The following is a 27,120-nucleotide window of genomic DNA, read 5'->3' as shown; positions in this document are numbered from 1 at the left end:
TAGTCTTCCAGAACAGTTTGAGTTAGTATTTCCTGGGTTTGTCTGAGGAAAATTCTGTTTCTTAATGAGGGATTCTAACTTTTTGGTTAAGTGGGAGGCTCTGGAGCTGGAGGGACCTGGTTCAAGTCCCAGGGCTAGTCCCTTCACTTCTCTGACCCTCGCTCTCCTCATCTGTAAGGCAGGGCAGCCCACGCACCTGTGTCCTCAGTGGTTGTAGGAGTCAGTGCCTGAGGCGTGATGAACGCTGAGCAGTGTCCAGCCTTAGTGAGTTCCTAATCAGTATTGTTTTAAAAAAAATTTTTTAAGTTATTTCCCTCTCTCTGAGCAACAGGGAAATCATTCATACGTTAAGGTGTTTTTAAGGCAGACTTTGTCTTTCCCCTTGGACGGGGGCCTACTGGGAAAAGCAAGGGAGGTGGCCACTGCTGACAGTCTGTGGCCTTGGTTGCAGAGTGCAATGCAGAAAGCCGCCTTTGAGGCTCTCCAGGTGAAGAAAGACCTGATGCATCGGCAGATCAGGAACCAGGTGAGTGCTGGGGTCGAGACTCCCCTCCCTAGGAGAGCTGACCTGTCAGCTTCTGGAGAACTGCGGAGGTAGTGTGACAGGATGGCAGTTAAGAGCCAGTAAGGTTTGGATCCTGGCTGCTTCACTTGGTAGCAAGAGGTCTCCCCTCTTGGGAGCTCACTTTCCTCACAGGACCTGAGTGAGAAGGCTGTTGGGAGGGTGCCTTGAGGCAGCACTCCTAAGTGCCCTCTTCCCAGGGCCTGGCCAGAGTCTTGCCCAGCAAATGTGGCCTGTTCTTGTGATTCCCCTCGTGCTCGGTGCCCTGACTGTCAGGGCAGCCTCTGCACTGACCATGCCCCACACAGGATTACCTCGCTGATGAAAAGCAGCGGCTCAGACCCCAACAACCCCATCAGCTCAGACTCAGAAACAGGCTCGAGGGGACTCTGGACAGAGGGGATTTCCCGCTGAGCTGCAGGGAGGTAGACCACCTCCACTGGTCCTCAGGTCTGCTGGGGGGCGGTCTGGGCCTGGGAAGAGGAGAGCTGTGCGCTCATCCAGGGTCAGCTGTGGACCTGCGGGCGGCCCTGGGCCAGCTCTGGCCTCCACGTCTGCCTCTGTCAAATGGGCCGGGCCCCTGCCTCCCTGGGCTTTCAGGAGGGCGAGGTGGGCTCTGCAGAAGCATCCGCAGAACGGTAAGCAGAGCGGGCGTGGGGTCGGAGTTAGCAAGCTTTCAGGCTACGGGAATGCTCAACGCATCATATTCAGCATACTTTGAATTTCATTTTCGCATATTTTTTTTTCTTCTTCTTTCTGTTCTTTTCTTTTTTTGACCCAAACCAACTTACCCTTTTATTTCCCTGTTTAATTTCAATCCCACATTGCCGCACATGAAGCCCATTCCTCTGACCAGGGGTTGTTGGGGTTATCATAGGGATAGAATAGAGAAGCCACCGGCTTCAGGGCTAAAAGCCCCTGCTTACACCTGGAGGGTGTGCGCCGACCCCTGGGCATTCTCCCTGGGGAGTTGACCCACCAGGTCAGCTGTTCCCCTTTAGACCCCGAGTGAGGACATCCTAGGGAAAGAGCCCACTCACTCACCAGCTCTGTGGCCTTGGGCTAGTTACTTAACCTCTCTGAGCCTTAGTTTCCTTATTTGTAAAACGGAGGCAAAGCACCTCCTAACAGCCAAAGGAGAAGTTGATGAAATGATGCGTATAAAGTACAGAGCATAAGGCCAAGCACACAGTAGGTGCTCAATATTATTATTATTATTATTCAGTCACTTCCATTGCCCCCTGCTCTCCCCTTCCCCATGACAGGAGCACTTGACTAGTAAGAGGCTCAGTGGTACTTGTTTGTCTGTTCTTTACTTGAAGCTGACTTGAAGGAAAGCCCCTTGTCCATCCCATAAACCTTGATGTGGCATCCCCTTGGGGACAAGCCTGTGCTCCACCCAGTCGACAGTGTTGCCCAGGACAGGCAGCCCATGCCCCCACAGCTCTCAGAGCCATGCCATAGCTAATGCTTCTTACCCTGTTTATGACGTTCCTGAGGCCTGCAGGTTCCCATCATTCCAGAGCCTCCCCCGCCTCCTCCAGAAAGGTTTCTTTAGATGCCACTTGGCCATCAGATAACAGGTGCATAAAACTGAACCATGGTTAATGTGAATTTAAAAAAAAAAAATCCCGTCTCGTCTTCTGTTTAGATTAAGTTAATAGAAACTGAGTTATTGCAGCTGACACAGCTGGAGTTAAAGAGGAAATCCCTGGACACAGAGGCACTACAGGTATGTAGGGCTCCCTGGCATGCCCTGCCCTTCCCCACACACACTCGAAGAACTGGCCCACGTGGGACCCCCTCCCTGTCCCTCGGCAGCTGCTCTGTCAGACCACATGAGCTAGGAAGTCTCCTGCAGAAAGAGGGCAGGACTTCCCTGTAGCTGTGATGCTGGAGGGTGCCCCCAGCCCAGCACAGGACACCGTTAGGGGTCGGGCCAGCCTGTTGCTAGGCAGGAGGTCAGAGGAAGGAGGGTTTCATTGCCAAGGCTCACCTAGGCCAACGTTTCCATCTCTGCATGTTCTTTGTTTTGGAGCGGGGTTGCTAATGAGCTCCCTGTCTCTTTAAGCCATGCTTCTGGGGCACTGGTTCTACTCACTGGGCTGACATCCTCTGGGGAAGGAGCTCTCTTGGTGTCCCAAGGATGTCTGGGAAGAGGACCCAGCTGTTCCTGTGTTACTCTCTGCAAGCGGCTTCTTTGTGAGCTCCAGCCTGGGTGTCCTGCCCACAGAGAGGTGAAGGCAGCAGGGACTAGCAGACGCTGTGCTGGGCTTCAAGTCTGGGACCTAGGCTTTGTCCCAGCATAGCCTTGCTGTGTGACTGTGGCAGAGTGGGGTTGTTGGGGAGGTCCTTTCCCTTCTCTGGACCATGGGCTCCCCAAATTTACAATAAAGGGGCTGGCTAGATGGTGTGTGAGGACGTGTGCCCCATGGCAGACTTTGGAGCAGAGCCTTTTGTCTGCCTCTGTCCCTGTATCTGTTCTGAGTGGAGTTGTCTCATGGGCTTCGCAATGCAGCGAGAATGTTAGAGTGTGGAGTCCTGGTCTTAGGGCTACTGCACATGTGTTGTGTGGCCTTGGGCAAGTCATTTCCCCTCTCTGGGCCACTATTTCGCCCCTTCATAAAATGGAAATCATTTCGGCCCAGCCCATGTCATGGGGCTGTCAGAGAGGACTGAGCTAGGAAACGGGAAAGCCCTTTGTGAGCTTAAAATAGTCTTCAGAGATGAGGGAGGTGGGGTTACTCTCAGAAAAAATACAGTGGCCGTGTTTGGTGGGTACCCTTGTCTCTTGCTCATGAGAACTCGCAGGGCTCCGATTTTTGTGGCACCATGGGGTTTCCTTGAGGTCCCTGTTCAAGAGTAAGAGCTAAGTGGAACAGGGGCACAAACAAGACTGCAGAGGGTTTGCGTGGCCTACCTTGGCATAGAGCTGTTCTAATTTGATTGGGATTATAACACCACCCACCCTGCCATTTGTTTCTCCCTACATGTTCTGTAGTTGGTGAAACCAGTGTTGTTGATTTTGTTTGATGTGTGTCACCACTCCTCTGTCATCAGTCACTAGGATCCCATGCCTGGCCTCGATGCCCTGGGGAAGGGATTTGCAGGCATGGGAGAAGGTGGGGAGGGGATGCCAGAGCAAGGCCCCCTTGACTTTGTCCTCCAACTGTCAGCCTAGAGACCTTGGGGAAAGCCACATATAAGGGCCCACTGTGGGCCACAGAAGCCAGAACTGGAGACCCCAGGCCATGCCCTTCTAGATCTGCCACTGCAGTATGGGGACTCCTGGGACTGAGGGTGCCCTGAGCTCACAGCTGTGCACTGGGTATGGTTTTGTGTTGTAGGAGATGATCTCGGAACAGCGCTGGGCCCTCAGCAGCCTGCTCCAAGAGCTGCTCAAAGAGAAGAAGCAACGAGAGGAAGAACTCCGGGAAATCCTGGTACGTGCTTGCTTTCTGTGTTCAGCATCACACAAGGATTTGCTTTCCTTAGGACATTTGCCGATTTTAGAAACATGTTTTTTATTCAAGTAATATTTGTTCATCAAAGACAAAATAAAAAGTACAAAGGAAAAGAATTTTGCTCCTGAGATTTATGTACTGCTAACGTTGTGATGAGTATTTATAGCTTATGCATGTTATGTGTTTTGTTTTGTTTTGTTTTGAGGTACCGGGACTGGGGATTGAACCTGGGACCTCATATGTGGGAAGTGGCACTTAATCACTGAGCCACATTGGTTCTCCTGAGTTGGCTTTTTCATTTGTTTGCTTGCTGTTTTTGTTTTTCTTTTTAGGAGGCACCGGGAACCAAACTTAGGACCTCCTATGTGGGAAGCAGGAGCTCAACTGCTTGAGCCACTTCTGCTCCCCTGTATGTGTTTCTTAAAACACAGAATTGTTCATACTCCTCTATAGCCAGCTTGTTTTCATTTAATATATTTTAAACCTCTTTTCATGTCATTAAAATACCTGTCTACAACATTTTTTTTCATGGCTGTATTTGAATGGGCCATCATTTAACCAGTCCCCTGTTGTTGAAAATTTAGATTACTTCTGTGTTTTTTTAACCTTTTATAAATAATGCTCCTGACTATCTTTGTAGTTAAGTATTTGAGAACAGCCATAAGTATTTACTCAGAACCGATTCTGAGAGACGACTTGCTGTGTACTTTAAGAAGCTTTGTTTTGTTTTGTTTTGCTTTGTTTTTCATTATTAAAAATTTATTAAGCATAAAAATTTGGACAAATCAATTATAATTCCCCTATCCTCACTTGACTACATTCTGGTTTAATTCAGTTAAATCTTCCTGAGTGCACACTTACTTTCACAGTTTTATCAAATCTTTTTTATCAATATTTTTTATTACAGTATTTGTACCCTTTAATAATTATTTTTATTGGAGAATTTGCAGCTTTATAGGAAAATCATGCATAAGGTACAGAGTTCTCACATATCACCCTATTATTAACATCTTCATTAATGTGATATGTTTGTTGCAATTGATGAAAGGACATTCTTGTAATTGTACTAGTAACTCCATGGCTTACTCTAGGGCTTACTGTTTGTGTTATACAGTCCTATGGATTTCTAAAGAATTCTAGGAACATATATACAACCCCAAATTTCCCCTTTTAACCACATTCAAATATGTAGTTTAGAACTGTTAATTATGTTCATTGTGTCATGCTATCAGCATCTCCATCCATTAATAAAACATTTCCATCGTCCCAAATAGAAACTCTGTACCAAAGCATTAGATTCCCATTCCCTACCCCCATCTTGGCACCTGGTAACCTATATTTTAGTTTCTGACTGTGTGAATTTGCTTATTCTATTTATTTCTTATCAGTGATATACAGTATTTGTCCTATTGTGAATGGCTTATTTCACCCAACATGATGCCTTCAAAGTTAATCCATGTTGTTGCATGTATTAGAACATCATTCCTTTTTCATAGCTGAATAATATTCCATTGTGTGTTTATGTCACATTTTGTTTCTCCAGTCATTGGTTGATGGGCATTTGGATTGTTTCCATCTTTTGGCAATTGTCAATATTGCCACTGTGGACATCAGTGTGCAAATAACTGTTTCAGTCCCTGCTTTCACTTCTTTTGAGTATGGTAATTCTATACTTAACTTCCTGGGGAACCACCAAAATGTCTTCTACAGCAGCTATACCATTTTACTTTCCCACCAGCAATAAACAAGTGTTCCTATTTCTCCATATCTTCTCCAACACTTGTAATTTTATGTTTTTAGGTAGCCATTCTAGTGGGTGTGAAATGGTATTTCATTGTGGTTTTGATATGAATTTCCGTGATGGATAATGAAGTTGAGCATCTTTTCATGTACTTTTTTGCCATTTGTATACCTTCTTTGGAGAAATGTCTATTCAAGTCTTTTGCCCATTTGTTTTATAGAATTGTTTAACTTTTGTTATTGAGTGGTAGAATCTCTTTATATATTCTGGATATTAAACCCTTGTCAGATATGTGGTTTCCAAATATTTTCTCCCATTGTGTAGGTTGTCATTTCACTTTCTTGATAAAGTCCTTTGATGCACAGAAGTTTTTGATTTTAATGAGGTCCCACTTATCTATGTCTCCTTTTGTTGCTGTCCTTTGGGTATGAAATCTAAGAAATCATTGTCAAAACACAAGACCTTGGAGATGCTTCCCTGTGTGTGTGTGTGTTTTTTTTTTTTTTTTTAGGAGTTTCATAGGTCTGGTTCTTATATTTAGGTCTTTGATACATTTTGAATTAATTTTTGTATATAGTGTGAGGTGGTGGTCCTCCTTCATTCTTTTGCATGTAGACATCCAGTTTTCGCAGTGTCATTTGTTAAAGAAACTATTCTTTCTCAATTGAGTGGACTTGGCACCCTTGTCAAAATCAGTTGGCTATAGATGTGAGGATTGATTTCAGGAATCTCAGTTCAATTCTGTGGGTCTTTATGTCTATCCTTTGTGCCAGTACTGCGCTGATTTGATTATTGTGGCCTTGTAGTAAGTCTTAAACTCTGGAAGTGTAAATCTTCCAACTTTGTTCTCCTTTTTCAAGATGGCCCGTATTTGGGGCCTCTTACCCTTCCATATAAATTTGATGATGGATTTTTCATTTCTACAAAGGAGACTGTTAAAATTTTGATTGGGATCACATTGAATCTGTAAATCGTCTGGGGTAGAATTGACATCTTAACAGTATTCAGTCTTCTACTTCATGAACACGGAATATCCTTCCATTTAGTTAGGTCTCCTTTGAGTTCTTTTAGCAATGTTTTGTAGCTTTTTGTGTATGAGTCCTTTATATTCTTGGTTAGATTTATTCCTAGATATTTGATTCTTTTAGTTGATATTGTAAATGGGATTTTTTTCCCTTGATTTCTTCTTCAGATTGTTTATTGCTATTGTATAGAAACACTACTGATTTTTGGATGTTTATCTAGTACTTCACCACTTTGCTAAATTTCGTTTCCTAGTGCTAGTAGCTTTTTTGTCGATTTTTTCAGTATTTTCTGTATATAGGATCATGTCATCTGCAAAATAGGGGCGGTTTTACTCTTCCTTTACAATTTGGATGCCTTTTATTTCTTTTTCTTGCCTATTTGCTGTCTAGAACTTCCAGTACAATATTGAATAGCAGTGGTGACAGTGGGCATCCTTTTCTTGTTCCTTACCTTAGAGAGAAAGCTTTCAGTCTTTTACCATTAAGTATGATGTTAGCTGTGGGTTTTTCATATATGTCCTTTATCATGTTGAGGAAATTTCCTACTATTACTATTTTTCTAAGTGTTTTTATCAAGAAGCGGTGCTGGATTTTATCAAATGCCTTTTCTGTATCAATTGAGATGATCATGTTTTTTTTTCCCTTTGTCCTATTAATAAAATGTGTAATACACTAATTGATTTTCTTATGGTGAACCACCCTTGCATACCTGAGATAAATCCTACTTGTTCATGTTGTATAATTCTTTTAATGTGCTGTTGGAGTCAGTTTGCTAGTATTTTGTTGAGGTTTTTTGCATCTATGTTATTAATAAGAGTTATTGGTTTATAATTTTCTTTTCTTGTGGTGTCTTTATCTGTCTTTGGTATGAACGTAATGTTGGCCTCGTAGAATAGGAGTTAGGAAGTGTTCCCTCTTCTCTCTTTTGGAAGAGTTTGGGCAGGATTGTTGTTATTTTATCTTGGCATGTTTGGTAAAATTCCCCTGTGAGGTGCTCTAGTCCTGAGCTTTTCTTTGGTTGGAGGTTTTTTAAATTGTTATTTCTGATTCAATCTCTTTATTGGCTGTTGGTTTTTTTGAGATCTTCTATTTCTCCTTGAGTCAATGTTGGTAGTTTTTATTTCACAGTATCCTCTTATAGTTCTTTTTATTCTGTGGGGTCAGTAGTAATATCCCCCTTTTCATTTTTGATATTAGTTAATTGTGTCATCTGTTTTTTTTTGTCAGTCTAGATAAAGGTTTGTCAATTTTATACAGCTTTCCAAAAGGGGGGGAAAAAAGGAAAAAGGAGGGGAAAAAAATCCCAAACTTTCAGTTTGCTTATTTTCTCTATTGTCTTTTATTCTCTGTTTCATTTACCTCCACTCTACTCTGTTATTTCCTTCCCTCAGCTCACTTTGTGTTTAGTTTGTTCTTCTTTTTTCCTAGATCCTCCAGTTTTGAGGTTAGGTCTTTCATTTGAGATTTTTCTTCTTTTCTAATGTAAGCATTTAGAACTATACATTTCCCTTTCAGCACTGCTTTTGCTGCATCCCATGGATTTTAGTATGTTGTGCTTTCATTTTCATTTACCTCAAGATATTTCCTAATTTCCCTTGTGGTTTCTTCTTTGACCCATTGGTTGTTTAAGAGTACATTACTTTCCACATATTTGAGAATTTTCCCTTTCTCCCTCTGTTATTCATTTCTAGCTTTATTCCATTGTGATGAGAAAGGACACAGTGTATGATTTTAAAAATTTTAAAATTTATTGACACTTGTTCTATAACCTAACATATTGTCTCTCCTGGAGAATAATTCATGTGCACTAGAGAAGAAGGTGTTCTCTGTTTTTGTTGGGTGAAGTATTCTGTATGTGTCTGTTAGGTCTAACTGGTTTCGAGTATCATTCAAATCTTCTTTTTCCTTACTATTCTTCTGTCTAGATGTTCTAGACATTTTTTTAGGAGATACCAGGGAGTGAACCTGGGACCTTGTACATGCAAAGCAGGTACTCAACCACTGAGCTACATCCATTCCCCAAATGTTCTATCCATTATTGGAAGTGGTATATTAAAGTCTCCTACTATTACTATAGAACCATCAATTCCCCCTTCAAATCTGTCAATATTTTCTTCATATATTTTGAGGCATTGCTGTTAGATTTATATATAATTCTGTTTTCTTGTTGAATTGACCCCTTTATCAGTGTATAATGACTTCTTTGTCCCTTGTAACAGTTTTTTATTTAAAGTCTGTTTTATATGCTGTTAGTATATGGTATATTTTCCCCCATCCTTTCACTTTCAGCCTACTTATGTTTTTTAATTTAAGATGAGTCTCATGTAAACAGCACATAGTTGGGTTGCACTTTTTTATCCATTTTGCTAATCTCTGCCTCTTGACCAGAGAGTTTAATACATTTACATTTAAAGTAAGTTCTGATAATGTAGGGTTTTCTTCTGCCATTTTGCTATTTAGTCTTTGCAAATCTTTTACATTTTTGATCTCTCAATTCTTCCATTAATGCCTACTGTCATATTTATTTTATTTTTTTCTTTTATACCATATTGAATCCCTTCTCATTTCTTTCTGGATATATTTTTCATATGTTTTCTTTGTGGTTACCATGGAGTTAAAATTTAACATCCTAAATATATAACAATCTTTTTTGTTTGTTTGTTTTTTGAGGTACTGGGGCCAGGGATTGAAACCAGGACCTAGTATATGGGAAGCCAGTGCTCAACCACTGAGCCACATTGGTTCCTCTAACAGTTTTGTTTTTTTTAATAATTTTTAAAATTTCTCTCCCCTTCCCCCACCCCCCCAAGTTGTCTGCTCTCTGTGTCCATTCGCTGCATGTTCTTCTGTGCCCACTTCTATCCTTATCAGCGGCACTGGGAATCTGTGTTTCTTTTTGTTACATTGTCTTGTTGTGTCAGCTCTCCGTGTGTGCAGTGCCATTCCTGGGCAGGCTGCACTTTCCTTCCTGCTGGGCGGCTCTCCTTACAGGACGCACTCCTTGCATGTGGGGCTCCCCTACGCGGGGGACACCCCTATGTGGCATGGCACTCCCTGCACACATCAGCACTGTGCATGGGCCAGCTCCATATGGGTCAGGAGGCCCTGGGTACTGAACCCTGGACCTCCTATATGGTAGACGGATGCTCTGTCAGTTGAGCCAAATCCGTTTCCCTCTGTTGGCTTTAATAAAGGGTATTTATTTGGGGTAGAAGCTTACAGTTACCAGGCCATAAAGCCTAAGTTACTTCCTTCATCAAAGTCTGTTGCCACATGTTGGGGCAAGATGGCTGCCGATGTCTTCCTAGTGTTCAGGCTTCTTGGGTTCCTCTCTTCCTGGGGCTCCATTTCTCTCTGGGCTCAGCTGCTGTGCTCTCTCCTCAAGGCCAGCTGTAGACTATCAGGTGAATGGCTGTCTCTCTTTCCTGGGCTTCTGCCATGTCTAAGGAGCCATCTCTGTTCCATTGTGTTCCTCTCCTGTGTGTTCACTTCCCAGGCTCCAGTATCAAAACTCCAACCTCCCTTCTCTGTGGTGTCGTTTCTTTGTGAGTCCCCACTCACCAAGGAGGCAGGGACCCAATGTCCTACTGGCGTGGCCCAATCAAAGCCTTAATCATTACTTGATCAATTAAAAGTAAAATCTCTGAATCCGATACATTCTGATACGCTCAAAGGAAAAGACCAGTTTACAAACATAATCCAATATTTCTTTTTGGAATTCACCAATAATATCAAACTGCTACAACAGCCTTGGCAAATTGGCTTCACACTGGCTGATGCTCTCCTTCCAAGTTCAGCCGTCCTATCCAGAAGGCTGACACCCGAGGCAAATGCCAAATGCAGGGTCCTTCCTGTCTTTTTGGAGCCGATGTCTTGTCCTGGGCTTGTACTTGCTGGTGGCCTTAGAAGACCCCCTGTTTGCAGGAATTTGGATGCCCGCTCTATTCCCCAGGAAACAGACCTTCTCCCTCTCCTGGGCGTTCCACTGCAAGCTTAAACCTTTGCCCTAGGCTGCCCAGCTTTTGCTGTCTCTAGTTGTTTTTGCGTGGAAGGGCCATTCGGGTTGGGGCTGGGCATGCCAGAGAGGAGGTTTTTAAATCAGTCTTTCCCAGCCAGAACAAGGCCAGGGACCCACAAATGGGCAACGGGCCTATTACAAACTGGGGAGGGTAGGAGGAAGGGGCCAAGAAGGGTGCCAGGACTTCGAAGCTGCATTTTCTTGATTCTGCGCTTGCCTAGTAAATGGGGCACTTTACCTGTTTTCTGTGGTCTTCAGGATGTGTACTATCTTTTGTCCGCTCTGCTCTTTTGCCTGGGGTGGGTTGGAACAATGGCTATCCTCAGAGCTGGGCCTCCAGTCATCTGAAGTAGCCCATCAAAAGCAGTGAGCAGTCTGTACACCCCCAGATCTTGGGGAACAAGGTCTATATATCCCACCCTTGCACCGGCAAGCTGCACTAGGGGCTGAGGTTGAGGACCCCACTTCTACCTGCCACAAGGCTGGGGGATGGGTGACAGTAGCCTCATACCTGAAGTGTACAATTCATCAGTATTTGCTGCAACTTTCCATCTTCTTCCTCCTGCTCTTCCCTGGATACTGCACATTATTCTACTAGATTCCAGAGTTTCAAAATCATGGATTCAGACAGTCCCTGCCTGTTTAATAGTTGTTCTGGTGGAGGAACTAATTCCTGGAGCTCCTTACTTCATCTTCCCACAATCCTGGGCCTTAATAAGCTTTTGACAGGAGTTACCTGGCTGCCACTCGTATCTGGACGGGGTTGCCTCTGGAGCACTTTCACGGTGGCAGAGTACCCTTTAGGGGTAATAGGTTGAGGCAGTTTCCTTCCTCCACCAGTCTCCAGACTAGTGTACACCTGAGTGATGAGGATGGAGCTGAAAAGACCGACTTGGTCCCATGCCATTGCTAATGCAACCAAATATCCTCTGAGCTCCATCTGGACTAAGCCCTGTGCTGGCCTCCAGGGTGCAGGGAAGAGTGAGACCCCATATCTTCTGGAACTGAGCACAAGTCAGAATGGCTTATTTGTGCCAATTAGAAAAGCTGTTCCTGCAGATGCTCTACTGCCATCTCCTATGAATTGTTTCAATCTGAAGTGTGTGCTCTTAGATGTGTGCTGTGGCCCTGCACTCCCACCTTCAGGGGCCTCAGGGACTCACTGTCCAATGGAGACCACCTCTGCAGAACACTACCACCCAGGGAGAGGCATGTCCGCGGCTCAGTGATGGCCAAGGCAAGAGGAGGAGCTGGCTTGGCAAGGCCCAGGAGGACCGCCAAAGGGCAGTCAGGCCCTGAAGGGGATTTGGAAGGGCAGGTATTGAAATCCACGTCCCAGGTCACACCAGGCCGTGACTGTGGTCCCGAGATGGTCCACTTGGTTATTCAGAGCACAGGCTCCGGAGCAGCAGACCTGGGTCTGAATTCTGATCCTGATTTGTATCTAGAACATATATTATTCTGACCTTGGACAAATTACTAATCACTCTGAGCTTCAGTTTCCTCTCTTCATAGAGTTGTGAGAATTAAGTAAAACAACGTATTTAATTGCACACAGTGCGCTGAAAACATTAACTGCTATTATTATTGTTGTTATTGTTATTAGTATCATCTGTGCATTGCTTTGTCCCCAGCACTTAAAGCAGTGCCTGGCCCAGAACAGCCCTCAATGAATATTTGTTGAATGAATGAATGGTTTCCAATACCATTTTTTTACTTCTCCAGCTTTGTCAGAATGGTGATACCTACTCCAGAAGCTGAAAGTATCCTTAGACTCCTGTTTCTCTCCCTTCCTGACACCCAGAAGACTATCTGGAGATTCATGGGAATATAGGGCCATTTCCTGAAGGGCTCAAATCTTGGAGAAGGAGACAGCTGTGTAATGCTTTACTCTTGCCCAAACAGACAAGGTCTCCTTCCCCTGACCAGGTGTGGCCCTGGGCAGGTCAGTTACCTTCTCTGAGATCATTCTCAGGAGTGAAATGGAGATAGGGATGTTTTCTTGCCTTTCTCATTTCAGTAGTTTGAACAGCAGGACAATAAATGGGTAGGAAAATTCTTTGTAAGATACCAACTGCCACCCCCACCTCAGAGGAAGGTAGTTCAAATCCTTACTATCATTAGGGTTTTTATTTCCTGGCTTGTAAGTAACATTGCCTGCTTCTTTCTTGACAGATGGAGTTAGAAGCCAAAAGTGAAACCAAGCAGGAAAATTATTGGCTGATTCAGTACCAGCGGCTTTTGAACCAGAAGCCCTTGTCCTTGAAGCTGCTAGTAAGGACGGCGGGGCCTGCCCTGGCAGGGACAACAGGAGACACCTTCCAGAGGGCCCCCTGGTGCCTTTGTGGCACCCTGGTTTATTGATTTTTTTTCAGTTTAATTCACTTCTTATTTCTGGTGGCTCTACTGTGGTAGGTCCTGTGCTAGGCCCCAGTGGGGGCAGAAATGAGACAGAGGGAGGTTTCATTCTGTGAGGGGGCAGAAGGCCACCAGTCCCCATTGTCTGGAGCAGAGACCGGTGGGCGCACAGAAGGGACGTAGCCTGCTATGGGTGCCAGCGAAGGTGGGCGAGAGCCCCTTCTGTGGACAGGATGCATGTGCTCCATATTCACTCCTCCCCACCACACACATTTTTTTTTTAAGGAGGTGTAGCTCAGTGATTGAGCACCTGCTTCCTATATGAGGTCCTGGGTTCAGTCCTAGTACTTCCTTAAAAAAAAAAATGTAGTATTCTATGTCTACCATTTTGGCAACTTACTTTTTTTCTTAACATTAATCATGGACGTTCTCCAGGACCGTATGTATAGCTCTATCTCATATTTCCAGACAGCTGCATAGTGTTTACCATATGGATGAACCCTAGTTTATTTAAACAGTTCTCTCTTGATGTGTATTTTAGTCGTTCACCATGTTCAAGTTTACAAATAAAGCAGCAGTGAACGTCTACATCTCTGTTTACATGTGTATCTTTGTAGGAGAAATGGCCAGAAAAGGAATACATTTAATCTCTATATATCAACCCTTTGCTTCCCGTTATAAATAATGGGTTCCTTTCTTTCCACTCAGAGTGGACTCAGCCTTTCTCTTGGGTCTGTTTGCAGGAAGAAGGCATGGAGCGCCAGCTGGTGGCCCTCCTGGTGGAGCTGTCAGCTGAGCACTACCTGCCCGTCTTCGCCCACCACCGCATCTCACTGGACACACTGAGCCGGATGAGCCCCAGTGACCTGGCCAAGGTAGGAAGCGGCAGCCCCTCAGGGGAGATTAGGAAGGGCAGGCAAGGTTGCTGGCCTAACCCAGCCAAGGGTTGACTTGCTCCTTATCAATGTCCCAGGGCCACCTTGCTTCCAGATGGCTGGAACACCCTCCCCTTCTACCCCCAACCACCTGGCTGTGCCCTTTGTGCCATCTGGCTAAGAAAACCCAGAGTGTAGGCCCTGCTAACCCCAGACTGGATCTTCAAGTTGGTGACATCTGGCGCAGCGCCACCACGCCCCTTCATTTTATTAGAGTCGTAACATAGTCAAAGCAGCTGCACTTCCTGAGTCCAGGTTATGTGCATGAGCTGAGCTCTTTATATCACATTAATTCATTGACTCTTCAAAATAAAATAATGATGACACTAACACTTTTGTAACCCTTACATGTGCCAGGCCCTGTTCTAAGTGCTTTTTGTACACTAACACACTTCATCCTCACAGCAACCCAGTGAGGCATGTGCTGTCATTATCATCACTTTTCAGATGAGGAAACTGAGACACAGCAAGGTAGTAACTTGCTTGTCACACAGCTGGCAAGGTGGCAGAGCCAGGCCTTGAATCCAGGAGCTCTGGGCCCAGGGTCTGCACTCTTTTCCACTCTGCTATCCTGCTTCTCCCTTGGCAGATGAAGAAGCCGAGGCTCAGAAGGGTTACGTGACTCGTGCAGCGTCATGGAGGCCGTGTTGCCTGATGTTAAGAGCTTGGACTCTGGAGACAGAGGGACCCTGTGATTAAGGCACTGCTGTATCTTGGCAGCTTGGCCTCAAGTGGTGCCTCTCTTTACCTGTCTGGCAACATGAGCTGTGAGAATGAAAGCCCTGATTTACAGGATTGTCGGGGCGTATGTGTGTATGTGTGTGTGTGTGCATGGGCTTGACGTGAGGTCATGCCAGTGCAGCTGCTGGTGCAGTACTGGGCACAGGAGGCACTGGCTAAGCCATAGCTGTTACTAGTGTTGGTTTCCTTTGGGCCTCAGCTTCTCCCCCTGCCACAGGCTCAGGCCTGTTGTGTCATTGTCACAGCTCTGTTACTTTGATGCCTCTTGTTGAACCCAGGCCCCCATTCAGCCCTGAGAATGCCTCCAGACTCCCAGCTGAAGGTGCCAGGAGCCAGGAGTGAGGTGGCCCTGTGGGACTAGGCCCATGCACAGTGGCCCCCTGCTGCCTAGCAGGCTCACCCACATCCTCCCAGGTTGCTCCCCTGCAGCCGCCCAGGCCCTAATCTGTTCTTACTTGGATTGCTGCAGGTGGGCATCTCGGAAGCCGGCCTGCAGCATGAGATCCTACGGAGAGTCCAGGAGCTGCTGAACATGGCTAGGACCCAGCCAGGTACCGACACCAGAGCCTCTCAACCTTCCACTGTGGTTGGGGCAGTCAGTTGCTTACTTTTCAGGATGAGTCCCAAGGGCTGGTTCTCAGCCCTCCAGTCTGTAAATTTCCCTCCTAAAGGATGGGGGTTGGGATCACTGGGCCCATTCTACAAACGGGAAAGCAGGCCACAAAAACAGAAGGCTCTGGGTAGCAGTAGAGGGGCGCTCCCAGCTTCTGTCCCCAAACCTTTCCTAAGCCACACTGAAGACATTGGCCACCACACATACCCAAGATCCTCATTGCAAGGATGGTTTGATCATCTAGTGTCATTGTAACAGCCTTCATCAAATCTTTAGGGCTTTTTCTGATTATACAAATAATACATAATCATAATTCAAACCTCAGAATGAATAAAGTGAAGACTGATCGGGATGGGTATCAGGACTAAGGAAAGGGTCAGGGATGTCAGTGGCACACAGTGCAGGGTAGTAAAGAGACTTTGCCTTTTGTCAGAGCTGGTTCTGATGTCCTGCTTCAGGGCTGACTGGCTGGGGGCCTAGGCAGGGGGTGGGAGTGCTGACTCCAGGGCAGAGAAAGGGGCAGGCTGGGGGCTCTGCAGGGGGCAGGAGGTGAGGCCAGCGTATCCGTGGGGCTTTTCCTGCTGAGCTGGCCCTTCCTCTGGGCCCTGACAGCTCCCTGTCCCTGGTGCCTGGGCAGGCTCTGGAGCATGGGGGCAGAGCCAGGGGCTTGTGCTGCACTCCACTTCTCCACCGCCAGATGGCCAAGTGGCCTTGGGCAAGGGACTCCCGCCCTCAGCTCCAGATGGCTCATCTTCAAAAGTGACTCTTACAGAACCTGGGGATGCTGGGGGTGAGAAGTCCCAATTAACAAATTCAAGGCTACCCCTCTAGCATAGCAGCAGTCCCATGAGATGGTGGGGCCAGGAGAGAGTTCACTCCCATTTTACCGATGAGGGAATGAGGCTCAGAGAAGAGAAATAAGAGGGACTGTGGGAAGGAGAGCCTACCGTCCCTGATTCTGAGATCAGGCACCGTCCACTCTCCAGCTCACAGGGGGCAGGCAGGGCCGGGGTAACTCCTAGGGCTTGGGATCATCCGGGCACTGCCCTGGCTCAGCCTAACCCTCTGGTTCCCACAGAACGAAAACTACCTAAGGGTGAGGCCCTTGGGGCCCTGGAGGCCCCCACCGCTCCCTGGGAGCCTCCTGAGTCTGTGAGGCCATCAGCACCTCCTGCGGAGCTGGAGGTGCAGACCTCAGAATGCGTCGTGTGCCTGGAACGAGAGGTGAGTTCCAGGGCCAAGGAGCCGGGCCAACCTGTGAGCCCCCGCCTCCGCCCTCCCCTCCGCCGCCTCCCCACCGTCGCCTCCACTGCCCTCCCCTCCGCTGCTTCCCCACAGTCGCCTCCCCCCCCAGCCACTGCCCTCCCCTCCGCTGCCTCCCCACTCGCCTCTGACACTGTGCCTGCAGCCCTCCTGAGCCTCTCCAGGCACATTTATTGTTTCTAAATGTTTTTTTGTGTGTGATTAGTTAAGTGTATTAGATTCATTAGAATTTCTGGAAAATAAAGAAAGCAAAAAATACAGGAAATAAAAATTACCCATAATCCCATGACTCAAATATGAACAATGCTAACGTCATCTTCTGGATCTTTTTTATTCTTTTCAAAAGCGGGATATTCCCCCCACTTAGTAAATACATTAGGGAATTTTTCCCAAAGTATTAAATACTCAACAGCCTGTTTTTCCTTGCAGATGCTTTTTAAAATCATCTTTTAAATTATTACAAAATTAATGCATATTGTAAAAATTAAACACTATCATTTCAGTGTATAAAATTAAAATCTTCTCTCTTCTCCGCATCTGAATCCTACTTAGAAAAGGGGACACTGTCAGCAGTCTGATTATTATATGCTCTTTAAGAGACCCAGAGAATGCCACGATACCGAGGGAGCAGCTGGTGGGACGCGTCAAAGCCCTGCTGCTGGGCCCTTGCGGTGGCTTCCAGTCCCTTGACGTCAAGACAGTGCTGGACACAACAGCCTCAGACTCAGTTTGGAGCACATCCTAGATTATTTCCTTAGGATAAATTCCTGAAAAGAGGAAATGCTGAGCAGAGCATAGGCACAGGCACATGGCTTTTGATCATACAATTAGAGTTGTTTTTAGAGCCAAGAGTTCAGGGCTGGGGAGTGGATGGAGCCCACTGGTTGAGTGCCTGCCTCCCACATATGCAGTCCATGTTCAATCCCAGGACCTCCTGAAAAAAAAAAGCTCAGGGCTGGGCAAGTACACAAAAAGCGAATACCAGGGAGTAACCTAACTGTCCAACCGCACAATAGGCCGTGGTCCTCCTTATGCAGGGCGTTCTATGTAGCTGTTCCGCGGAGAGTGACGGGAACATGTACAAGGGAGGCAGCGAGGCAAAGAAAGCAAGCCGTAAAACATACGGAGAATAGGATCCCACTTTTATTTAAGAAAGAGAGAGAGGGAGGGAGGGAGGGATGGTATGTATATGTGGGTATTTAGGTATTATAAACCCTGGCGTGTATGTTTCTGTGGCCCCTGCATGGCTTACAGCGACCCTGCTAGCTGATTTTTCAGGTGAACGACAGCAGAGGGTCCCGGGGCTGGGAATGAGCTGCCCCTCCCTGGGGAGCCAGAGGGACACTGCCCGATGCCGCTCCTCTCTCCACAGGCCCAGATGATCTTCCTCAACTGCGGCCACGTCTGCTGCTGCCAGGAGTGCTGCCAGCCACTGCGCACGTGCCCGCTGTGCCGCCAAGAGATCAGCCAGCGCCTCCGAATCTACCATAGCGGCTGAGCCCCGGCCGCCCAGCCCAGGCCGGCCCCTCAGGGCCTGCCTCTACCCGGGCCGGCCCCGGGCTCCAGCTCACCCCCACTCCAGCAGACTAGTCTGAGGCTTCCCCCTCCGTCCTGGCCCCTGGTCCCACAGCCTGATGGGGGGCCCCCCTTGGTCTCCAAGCATTCCTGGGCCACGGTGGGCGAGTTGCAGATCTATGCCAGACCTGGTCTGGACACCGTGTGCGAAGGGAGAGGGGCTGGCTCTGCTGGTGCCAGGGCTCCTGTCGGCCGAGGGCCAGGCCCGGCGGGGGGAGCAGCGGCCGTGCCACAGCCTAAACTCAGGAATGAGCGTCCTAGCCCAGGAGCCTTGGTGCCCTCCCCTGTAAAGGACAGAGCTTGTGGTGGGTGAGGGGTGTCCTGGCCAAGAACAGGGGAGGCCACAGGCCAGGGGGCTGTCTTCACACTGACCGGCCCAAGGGCTCTGTGCCCAAAAGCAAGGGCAGCTCCTCCTTGCCTGCCTCTCTGCACCCCGACTCTTTGGGCCCCCTCCTGCCTCTCCAGATCTGGCACTCCTCACCCCATGCAGCTTCCAGACAGACAGTGAGCTCTGCAGACGCAAAGCAGTCAATAAACCCACTTCCAGCTTGCCCTGCGTGATCGCTGGGTTCTGATGGGCCCAGGGGGAGGGAGATGAGGCTGGGGGCTGGGGGCGACCCGGGCCTGGTTCTTCTGGGGGAGCGTGCTGCATGCACTTCAGTCCAAGTAGAGAGATGTGGTGGGCTGGGCAGTTACCCAAACCTCCCCTCCATGCGCTGGAGCGCCCGGGGCCCTGAGAGGGGAGGGGCGTGGTGATGACCGCGCCTGCTTCCCCGTGAGCAGCTGTGCTCCGTGGGCACATGGCCGTGTGTCCCTGCACTAGCGCCCTCCCCGGCGAGGGGACTGAGGTTGCCGCAGGCTGAATGTCTGGGGTCTTGCCACGGGGCCTTGGCTGTGCTGGGTTTGGAGCTCCAAACCATCTTGATCCTGAACCCATGCCCTTGGGCACGTTGTTCATCGCACAGCCCTAGAAGGAGCCATTCACTTGTACTCGCTGTAGGGCTGCACGTTTATTCCGCATTTTCAGGCCGATGGGCGTGAGCATAGGGCAGCGTTTCCTCTGGGCTTGTTTGTAGCAGGTCTACTTGAGGTACCTGGGCTGTCTCCAGGTCACTTGGTGACCCTGGCCCATCTCTGGGCCTCAGTTTCCCCCTCCATTCAATTGAGGATTGGAGGGGAACCCAAGTAAGGTTGGCGGTCAGCAGGGGGTGCCAAGTGCTCACCCAAGCAACGCGCCTAGCTGGAAGAGGTGGCAGGTCCCGGGGCAGAAGAACCCTGCCTCCCCCCGGGCCTCAGTTTCCCTACCTCACAAGGATGCAGGGCCAAACAGGACAGGGTCTGTCCTTGGTGACATGAATATTATTTCTCAGAGCAGGAGCTGGGTGCAGCCTGGGGACATCGATGGTTCCCCTCATCCCCCACACCCTCCTGGGCACAGCTCGCTTGTCAGTTGGTCACAGGGGAAGACAGGCCACTTCGTGAAGCCACTTTGCCATGCGCAGCATTTTGCAATCACCTTGAACGCTCACTAGGGTTTCAGGGAGAAAGACCTCATATCGCCCCCTTCAAGTTGCCATCCCTCGTGGCCTCACCCTTGCAGGATGCTCGCCCGGCACAGGGCTGGCTGCAGAAGCTGCCTCAACTGCCGCCTGAAGGCCGGCCCCTCCCCGTGCCCTGGGACAAGTCCCTTCTTCAGAGCCTGTTTCCTTCTCTGTAAAATGGGATAAGAACGCAAACCACCGGCCTAGTTGTACTTGGTCAAGTGATGCGCCCAGCAAGCCAGGGTGTATGAGGATTCCTAGAGGTTTCCAAGGCCAGCCCCTGCCCGCCCCTGCCCTCCCCCCAGCCCACCCCACAGCACACACAAGGCCACTGGCTTTAAATAAAGCATTTATTGATTAGTAGAAGCTTAACAGTTTGCATAATATTTTCAATACAGTATCTGGGAAGGATGATTGGAAAACCCCAAAAGAAGGCACTAGAGAGCATCTTAAGACGGAACGCGTCAGTAGAGGTTAGTGATGTGTCTAAAGTTAGGGCCGGGGCGTCCCTGAGCACCAGCCACCCCGCACGTCTGAGGCCCCACCCTGGGAGGCAGGCTCAGGGGAGGAGGATGCAGGGCTGGGGCGCGGAGGCGGCGTCTGCCCTGCTCCCCCTCCCCTCACAGCAGCAAGGGAGCGGATCTGTGAGGCCCCTTCGTGATGGGGGTGGCCACGCTGGGGCTGCTCTGACTTGACCCTGCCCCCAGGAACAAGAAGCTGAGGAAGAGAGGCCAGGCAGGCCTGGGAGCCCACAAAGACATTTCAGAGGGGCCTGGAATTTTCTGTGTGATGTTACTGGGTGACTCTGAGGCAGCAGGGGTGAAGCCATGGCCTGTCTCGCAGATCTTCAGGAAGGGCTGCCGGGGCGTCTTGGGGAGCCATGGCCCCCCACTCTGGTCCTCAGGAGCACCACCCAGCTCCCTCAACAGTGAGCACCGTGGAGGTGGCCCAGGGAAGACAAAGCCTGCTAGACCTCTGCCTCTGAGCAACTTGCCAACCTCCCCTCACACTTCAGGCCCCAGCCCAAAGCTGGGCACAAAGAAGGGGGAGCAGAGGGAATCCCAGAGACCCGTGATCCCAGGCACGCTGGAAAGAAAGGCTGGGGGCCGGAAGGAAGAGGCGGTGGTGGGGGCCTGCTCTGGCTTCCAGCAACGCTCACGTCTGCCATCTTGGCTTCCTGCTCGAGCACCCCCCCGTGTCTCCCCGAGCTGTCTCCTTGCATCCTTCGGGACACCTGCCCTCCACAGACTAGCACATTCCCTGCCTTTCTCATTCCATCCCCAGGCCTGTCACCCCCCGCCCCGAGGCAGCCCCCTAAAACTGTCCCTACTCACAGCAACCCCCAGCCTGGCTCCAGCCTGACGTCCCCACTCTGCCCAGAGGCGGTGCTCCTCACCCAACTGCCCCCCGCCCCAGCAGCTCCCCGCCACCCCCAGCAGCTCCCCTCCACCCCCAGCAGCTCCCCTCCACCCCCAGCAGCTCCCCTCCACCGCAGGGAGCAAGTGCGGCCAGGGTCCTTCAGAGCCCAGCTGGGAGGAGCGGGGAGGGGGGGGGTCTGCGCGGCCTCGGCACTTCACCCTCTGGGGCCAGGGGCCCTTGGTGAATGGAAGACGACTCACTGGCTTCGAGTCTCAGAACACGATGCTTTCAGCTTCCTCTTCCCACCAAGGATGGCAAGACCCGCGAAGGAAATAGAGGCCACAGAAGAGGGCAGGGGAGGGGGCCCAGGGAGCTCCCCATCCCCGTTCAGAGGTGCCCCAGCTCCTGGCATAGGAAAGCCCTGAAACCAGACCCTGCATTGGACATCACCCAGTGAAGAGGGAATGGCGCAATCAAGTGTTGTGAGACAGGCGGGCCCCTCAGCCCAAGCCCTTGAGGTGCACGCCAGCCCCTGCCCTCCCTGCAAGGCCTATGTGGGTGCCCCCGCGCCTAGAGCGCGCCGGCCAGTGCCTCGGAGGGAGCGGCCCTGCGTGCCGTCCACCAATGCCACAGGGCAGACCGGCCTAGAACTCAGTCTGCACCCCGGCGCTGTCCTCGGTGGTAGTGTGGATGGGGGGGCGGCCGCCGGGGCTGGACACCTGCTCTCCTGTCTCCTGGTCACTGGGCTTGGGAGGCTCAAGGTCCACGGCTTTTCCAGGTGGGAGGTGCCGAAGGGGCGAAGCGGGCGGCGAGGAGGCCTCGGGGCCGGCCTCGAGCTGAGGCCTCTCCTGGGAGGGGGCCCCATTGAGCAGGGGGCCGGCCGGCGGGGGGCTACTAGCCCCCAGATCCAGATCCAGCAGGCCACGGAGCTCAGTGACACTGTCCGGGGACGCGGGTGACGGTGGCTCAGGGCTGGTCTCCAAGGGTAACCCTTCCTCCTCATCCTGCACCAGGGATACCACCTGCTTGGCCCGGTGGCGCTTCTCCGAGAGGGTGGCTTCTTCAGGGGTGCTGGGGGGGGTGGGGCTGCCACCACCCCCGCCGTACTCCTCGCCCCAGTTGATGGGCGTGCCCTCGGCCAGCAGGTGCAGGTTGGGGTCGCTGTTGTGCATGACGACGCTGTCCCGGTACAGGTTGTGCTTCCTCTGCACTGCGGCCTCCTTCACAGCTATGGGGCCGAAGCGGGCGGTCAGGAAGCTCAGCCCCAAGCTCACGGCGCCCGCCACCCCGGCCACGACGCGAGCCCAAGGCCTCCCAGCAGCCCGAGCGACAGGCCAACTGGAAAGTGACCTATTCCAGCCTCCCTGCCAGAAAGGAGAGCTGTGACCCTCCCCAGGGCCTGAGCTACTCTTCTCCTTCTTTAGCCAACCACCCCTCGAATGCTCCCTGCAACACCAAGGACCCCCGGGGAAACAGGCTCAGAGGTGGGATCCTACCCTCCTGAGGCCACACAGCTGGGATGGGCTTAGCCCAGTCACGCGTGTAAGGCTGAAGAAGCTCTTCTCTGCATCTCACTGACCCCACGGGGAAGGCCTCTCAGCTGCCAGCGCCATCACCTGCCCTCCCAGCACCCCAGCGGCAGAGGGGTCTACCCCGCCCGGCCCCCCGGGACCCACCCTGCATGATGTCCTTCATGACAGTCTGCAGCACCACCTCCTCGTAAGTGTTCTCCACCAGGATGAACCGGGCGAAGTCCTCGAAGATCAGCTCCTGGAACCGCGGCAGCTCCTGCCAGGGTGGGACAGGCATGGGGGCAGCGGGGACAGGTCAGGGTGGGGCCGGCGGGGGGGGGGTCCCGGCAAGTCAGGCCTGCTCTGGCTCTCAGGGACCGGATCTGAGACGGTGGCCAAGAGGCTGGGGAGGGGGACACGCACCGACTTGCAGGTGGGGGCCAGCTTCTTGAGCAGGAAGGGGATGGCGATCTGCAGCAGCGCCTCCCGGAAGAACCTCTTGCGCACCGAGCTGCTGTCGTAGTCGTATTTCTGCCGGAGGAGGAGGGGCACAGCGGGGGGGGCTCAAGGTCAGGGGGCACTGAAGCCAGAGCAGTGGGCTCCACCAGCCCCTGGTGGGAGGACAGAAGACCAGCAGCCTCATCTGTAACAGGGGCCGAGAGCGGGACCCCCTCCCAGGCAACAACCGTGGGGGGCGCGGGCCTGGCCGCACGAGCGGAGGCTCCGGGGCAGGGGCGGCAGGGGGCCCGCTCACCTTCAGCACCCGCTCCAGGATCCGCTGAATCGACTTGCACAGCTCCTCCTTGGTAGGCCCCTTCCCCAGCTCCTGGTGCAGGAGGGTCTCGAAGGTGTACACGGCGTTGTCCATTTGCTGCAGGGGACAGCACGCAGCAGGTGAAGCCCCCAGAGCGGCCACAGTCCCTGCCTGTGTGCCTCTGGCGGACTCCCAGGCAGCTGCCCCCAGGTCCACCCCAGAAAGGGAGGCGGCCTGTGTGCTCATTCACTTGTCCATTCACTTATTCACCCACTCGCAGCTACCCAGGGTCTCGCAAGCGCCTGGCACAGGATGGGGCTCTGGGGTCAGTCCCACCCAAGGAGACAGGAAACAGAGGCCTGGGGTCCTGTGCACCTGCAGAAAGGGGCTGGGGGAGCGGGGGGGCTTCCTGGAGGAAGAGGTCTCTAAGCTGAGACCTGAAAGATGAGGCAGCGTTCGCCAGGTGAACAGAGGACAGGCGCTCCCAGCAGAAGGGCAGGCTCGGGCAGCAGGAGGGGCAGGGCTGGCGTGTGGCTCAGCGGAGGGCAGGTGGCCCAGCAGCCAGGCCACGTGGGGAAGGGGCCTCTCCCAGGGAAGGCCACGAGCAGGGACTGTGGGGTGTGCTGGGGGCAGCAGCCTCGGGGCCCACCTCACGCATGTGGATCTGGGCTCGCTGCTTAAACACGGATGTGCTGGACACGTCAAAACGCTGCTGCAGCCCGTCGAGCCGCAGTGGCTCCATCTTCCCGTAGCAGCTCTGCATCTTGAGGGGGTGGTACGCCAGCTGGGACAGCTTCTCCATGTACTGCGGGGAGGCAGGACGTGTGGGGCCTGAACCAGGGCGCCACCTGAGCAGCCAGGTAGCCCCTGCAGTCCCCCAGGACACCACCTGAGTGGCCAGGCAGCCCCCGCAGCCCCCCTACCTTGCCTGGGACTGGCTCCAGCCACCTGGGGGGTTCCCCTTGAGGGTAAGCACCAGAGGGCCTGGGGCGGGAAGGGCCTGAAGGCAGGGTGCACGGCCCAGCAGCAGAGCACCAGGCTCTCATCCCTTCTGGGGCGCTGGGTGACTTTGACCAAGTTGCTCACCTTCTCTGAGCCTTGGTTTCCTCAGCCTCAAAATCAGGAGAGTATTTCTGATGCCCTCTAAGGTCCCTTCCAGCTCTTGAATTGCATGATTTTAATTATGCACTCCCAATATGGGGGCAAGAAACTAAGATGACACAACAAAACTCCGTCTGTGCCTGATAAGTACGTGGGGATCCAGGCAGGAGACCACCCCAAATGGGGTCTGCGGAGGGATGATGACCCAGTCACCAGGTGACTGAGGGCAAGTTAGAGGAGACGGGTGTCTCCATTTACAGAGTGCACGACTTGGCAGACACTGGTGTAGTTTTACCTTGTTAATCACGTTACTTATACCCAAAGCCTGTCTTCCCTCCCTCCCTCCTTTCTCTGTTACGTATTGTCATATTTAGCCAACTTCTTGGCTGGTAAAGGCTGGGGGCCACTTCCCCTAAGGGCTGGCCTCCGACAGGACTTGTAGCCGTGCTGGCCGCGTGCACCCTGCCCTCCGTCTGCAGCAGACCCTCTCCATTCACAGGTCAATGCCACCGGGTCACTCAGCAAGGGCCTGACGGGGCCGAGCAGACCGAGGCCAGCAGGCAGGGGCAGGGCTGCGCCAGGACCCTCCCCGGCTGCGGGGCGCGCGCGGCCTCACCTCGCCCAGCTTGTCAATGCCGCCCTCGTTGATGACGTTCAGGTTCATGTCGGTGACCTCCTTGAAGAAGACGTCGCGCACCTCGGCGAAGCCCTGGCTGGTGGGCGCCATCAGGGCCTCCAGGATGGACGGGATGTAGGGCTGCACGTGGTTCCGCACGCACACCTCCGCCTTGGGCAGGATGAAGGCTGCGGGGGCGGCCAGGTTAGCAAGGGTCCTGCCAGTCACCCCGGAAGCCCAGGCGCTGGCCGCGCCGTCCCGTCCTCTTTTTAAAACACAACCCCTGGTGACCGCGTTGGCAAGCCGAACGCCTCTAGAGAAACAGCTCGTAAAGATAGTAAGTCCGGGCCGTAAGCGTTATAATAGAGGGCTCTGAGACCCGACCCTGACATTTCTGAAACTGTGATGGCCAAGTCCAAAAGCGTCAGCAGTTTTCCGCATAGCTAGAGACGGAGAGGGGGGTTTGCTCCTTCGTTTAAAAAAATAAAGAAAACACTTCAGCAGGAAAAACAGAAAAACAAAACACTTTAGTGGATTCAATGAGCTTTGTGGTTTTGCAAAACCTGAACCAGATCCTGTTCTGGAACGGCCCAGCCTGGCCCTGCGTAATTATGTGAAAGGCCCTGTGGGCCGGGACCATCTCCAGGACATTCTGACAGAGCCATTTTTACACAGGGGTGTTTTCATAGCCACCCCCTCTGCCCAGCTGATGCTGTTTACTCCACAGAAGAAATGCCAAGTCTTGGCCTCCCATCCAACTCAAAATGAATACCACTAGTGCAGAATAACCTGCAGGCAAGTGACGACTGCTAAAACCGCACGTGGCAAAATGTGTGGTGTGTGACAAGCAAGCTAAAGGATCCCATCTGGCTGGGAAGAGAAGGGAGCACATATTGACCTGAGAAGGTCAGACCTGCTGAAAGCAAATCACCACAAAATCAAACTGATGCCTGCTAAAATGACACGGGGTAAAAACTGTGATTAACTGAAGACGAGGAGACGACTTCAACCTCTTTGACAAAAAAACCTGGCCAGTAGAAAGCAGGTTTTAGAAACAGCAGGCACAAAACTACTCACAGGGGTTGGAGGAACAGCAGCTCAAATTATTTTGGTTTTTTTAAATGATCAGCGAATCAACACCTTGCCCTGGAATTCACATGGAAAAGAATCCCACCTGGTATAGGTCTTCACGAAATAAAACCGAGCCGGGCCCCCTGGAGGGCCGGTGGCTTGCGCACGCTCGGCACAGGGGCCTGCCTACCTCGGATCTTGCTGGCCAGGTGCTCCTTGGAGGTGATGATCTGGTCCATGTCGGTGCGGATGACGGCCTCCATGCCCGGCCGGGCCAGCTGCAGCTGGGACAGCACCTCCTCGAAGCGCGCCTTGGCCTGCTCGTACACCATGCGGTACACGGCGTCCGAGATCTGTGGGCAGAGCCACAGTGTCGGCGCCAGGCCGAGGGTGCGGGGCCGGCGGCAGACACCCTGCCCGCCCCCGGGTCCCCGGCTCGCCCACCTGGATCCACTGCCGCTGGCGCTCCTGCGCTTTCCCCTTCAGCCGCGGGGCGAGCTCAGCCTTCAGCTCAGGGCCCAGTTCCTCCATCACCAGGTTGCTCAGGATCTAAGGCCGGGGAGGCGCAAGTCGGGGCAGGGGTCGAAGCACGCCCAGCTGGCGTGGCCTGCCCTGCCTTCCTGCGAGCTCGGCCACCCGAGCCCCCACGGCTTCCCCCACCGCCCGTGCTCGGCCCTCTGCTCCCTGTCTCTGCTGCTTTCTTGGCCCTCTGCTCAGGAGTCCTACCTCAGGGCATTTGCACATGCTGCCTCCCTGCATTACTGCACGTGAAATTGTATATGTCTATTTGTTTCTCCTGCTAGACTGAGAGCTCCCTGAGAGCCAGAGTTGTGTCACCTTGTTTACAGCTCTCCTCAGGCACTTGGCCCAGC

At 51.6% G+C, this 27,120-nt stretch overlaps 2 protein-coding genes across 10 annotated transcripts in view; one reads left to right on the top strand and one right to left on the bottom strand.

Annotated features, from left to right (window-relative positions):
* The window catches only part of LRSAM1 (leucine rich repeat and sterile alpha motif containing 1), a 62,737-nt gene extending 43,891 nt beyond the window's left edge, over window positions 1–18,846 (top strand). For 5 of the 9 annotated variants that reach the window (XM_004479763.5, XM_012520132.4, XM_004479764.5 and 2 more), the window contains exons 18-25: window positions 452–526; window positions 2,214–2,294; window positions 3,910–4,005; window positions 12,986–13,084; window positions 13,912–14,043; window positions 15,314–15,395; window positions 16,536–16,681; window positions 18,093–18,846. In XM_004479763.5, coding sequence (XP_004479820.1) covers window positions 452–526; window positions 2,214–2,294; window positions 3,910–4,005; window positions 12,986–13,084; window positions 13,912–14,043; window positions 15,314–15,395; window positions 16,536–16,681; window positions 18,093–18,218 — 837 coding nt within the window. In that variant the 3' untranslated portion in view covers window positions 18,219–18,846. The remainder of the gene's footprint in view (window positions 1–451; window positions 527–2,213; window positions 2,295–3,909; window positions 4,006–12,985; window positions 13,085–13,911; window positions 14,044–15,313; window positions 15,396–16,535; window positions 16,682–18,092) is intronic. The other 4 variants (XM_004479765.5, XM_058302883.2, XM_058302881.2 and 1 more) reach the window with 1 other exon arrangement.
* Window positions 18,847–20,168: 1,322 nt separating this feature from the next.
* Window positions 20,169–27,120, bottom strand: part of NIBAN2 (niban apoptosis regulator 2) — a 49,624-nt gene continuing 42,672 nt past the window's right edge. The window contains exons 7-14 of the mRNA XM_058302879.2: window positions 26,693–26,797; window positions 26,439–26,601; window positions 25,178–25,365; window positions 24,110–24,265; window positions 23,461–23,577; window positions 23,130–23,237; window positions 22,872–22,983; window positions 20,169–22,423 (exon numbers count right to left, since the gene is read on the bottom strand). Of these exons, the coding sequence (XP_058158862.1) occupies window positions 21,840–22,423; window positions 22,872–22,983; window positions 23,130–23,237; window positions 23,461–23,577; window positions 24,110–24,265; window positions 25,178–25,365; window positions 26,439–26,601; window positions 26,693–26,797 (1,533 nt within the window). The 3' untranslated portion in view covers window positions 20,169–21,839. The remainder of the gene's footprint in view (window positions 22,424–22,871; window positions 22,984–23,129; window positions 23,238–23,460; window positions 23,578–24,109; window positions 24,266–25,177; window positions 25,366–26,438; window positions 26,602–26,692; window positions 26,798–27,120) is intronic.

Source organism: Dasypus novemcinctus, chromosome 8 (assembly GCF_030445035.2).
Source record: "Dasypus novemcinctus isolate mDasNov1 chromosome 8, mDasNov1.1.hap2, whole genome shotgun sequence".
NCBI lineage: Eukaryota > Metazoa > Chordata > Mammalia > Cingulata > Dasypodidae > Dasypus > Dasypus novemcinctus.
The sequence above is the reverse complement of the archived record's forward strand: the minus strand, read 5'-3'. Positions and strand labels throughout refer to the sequence as shown.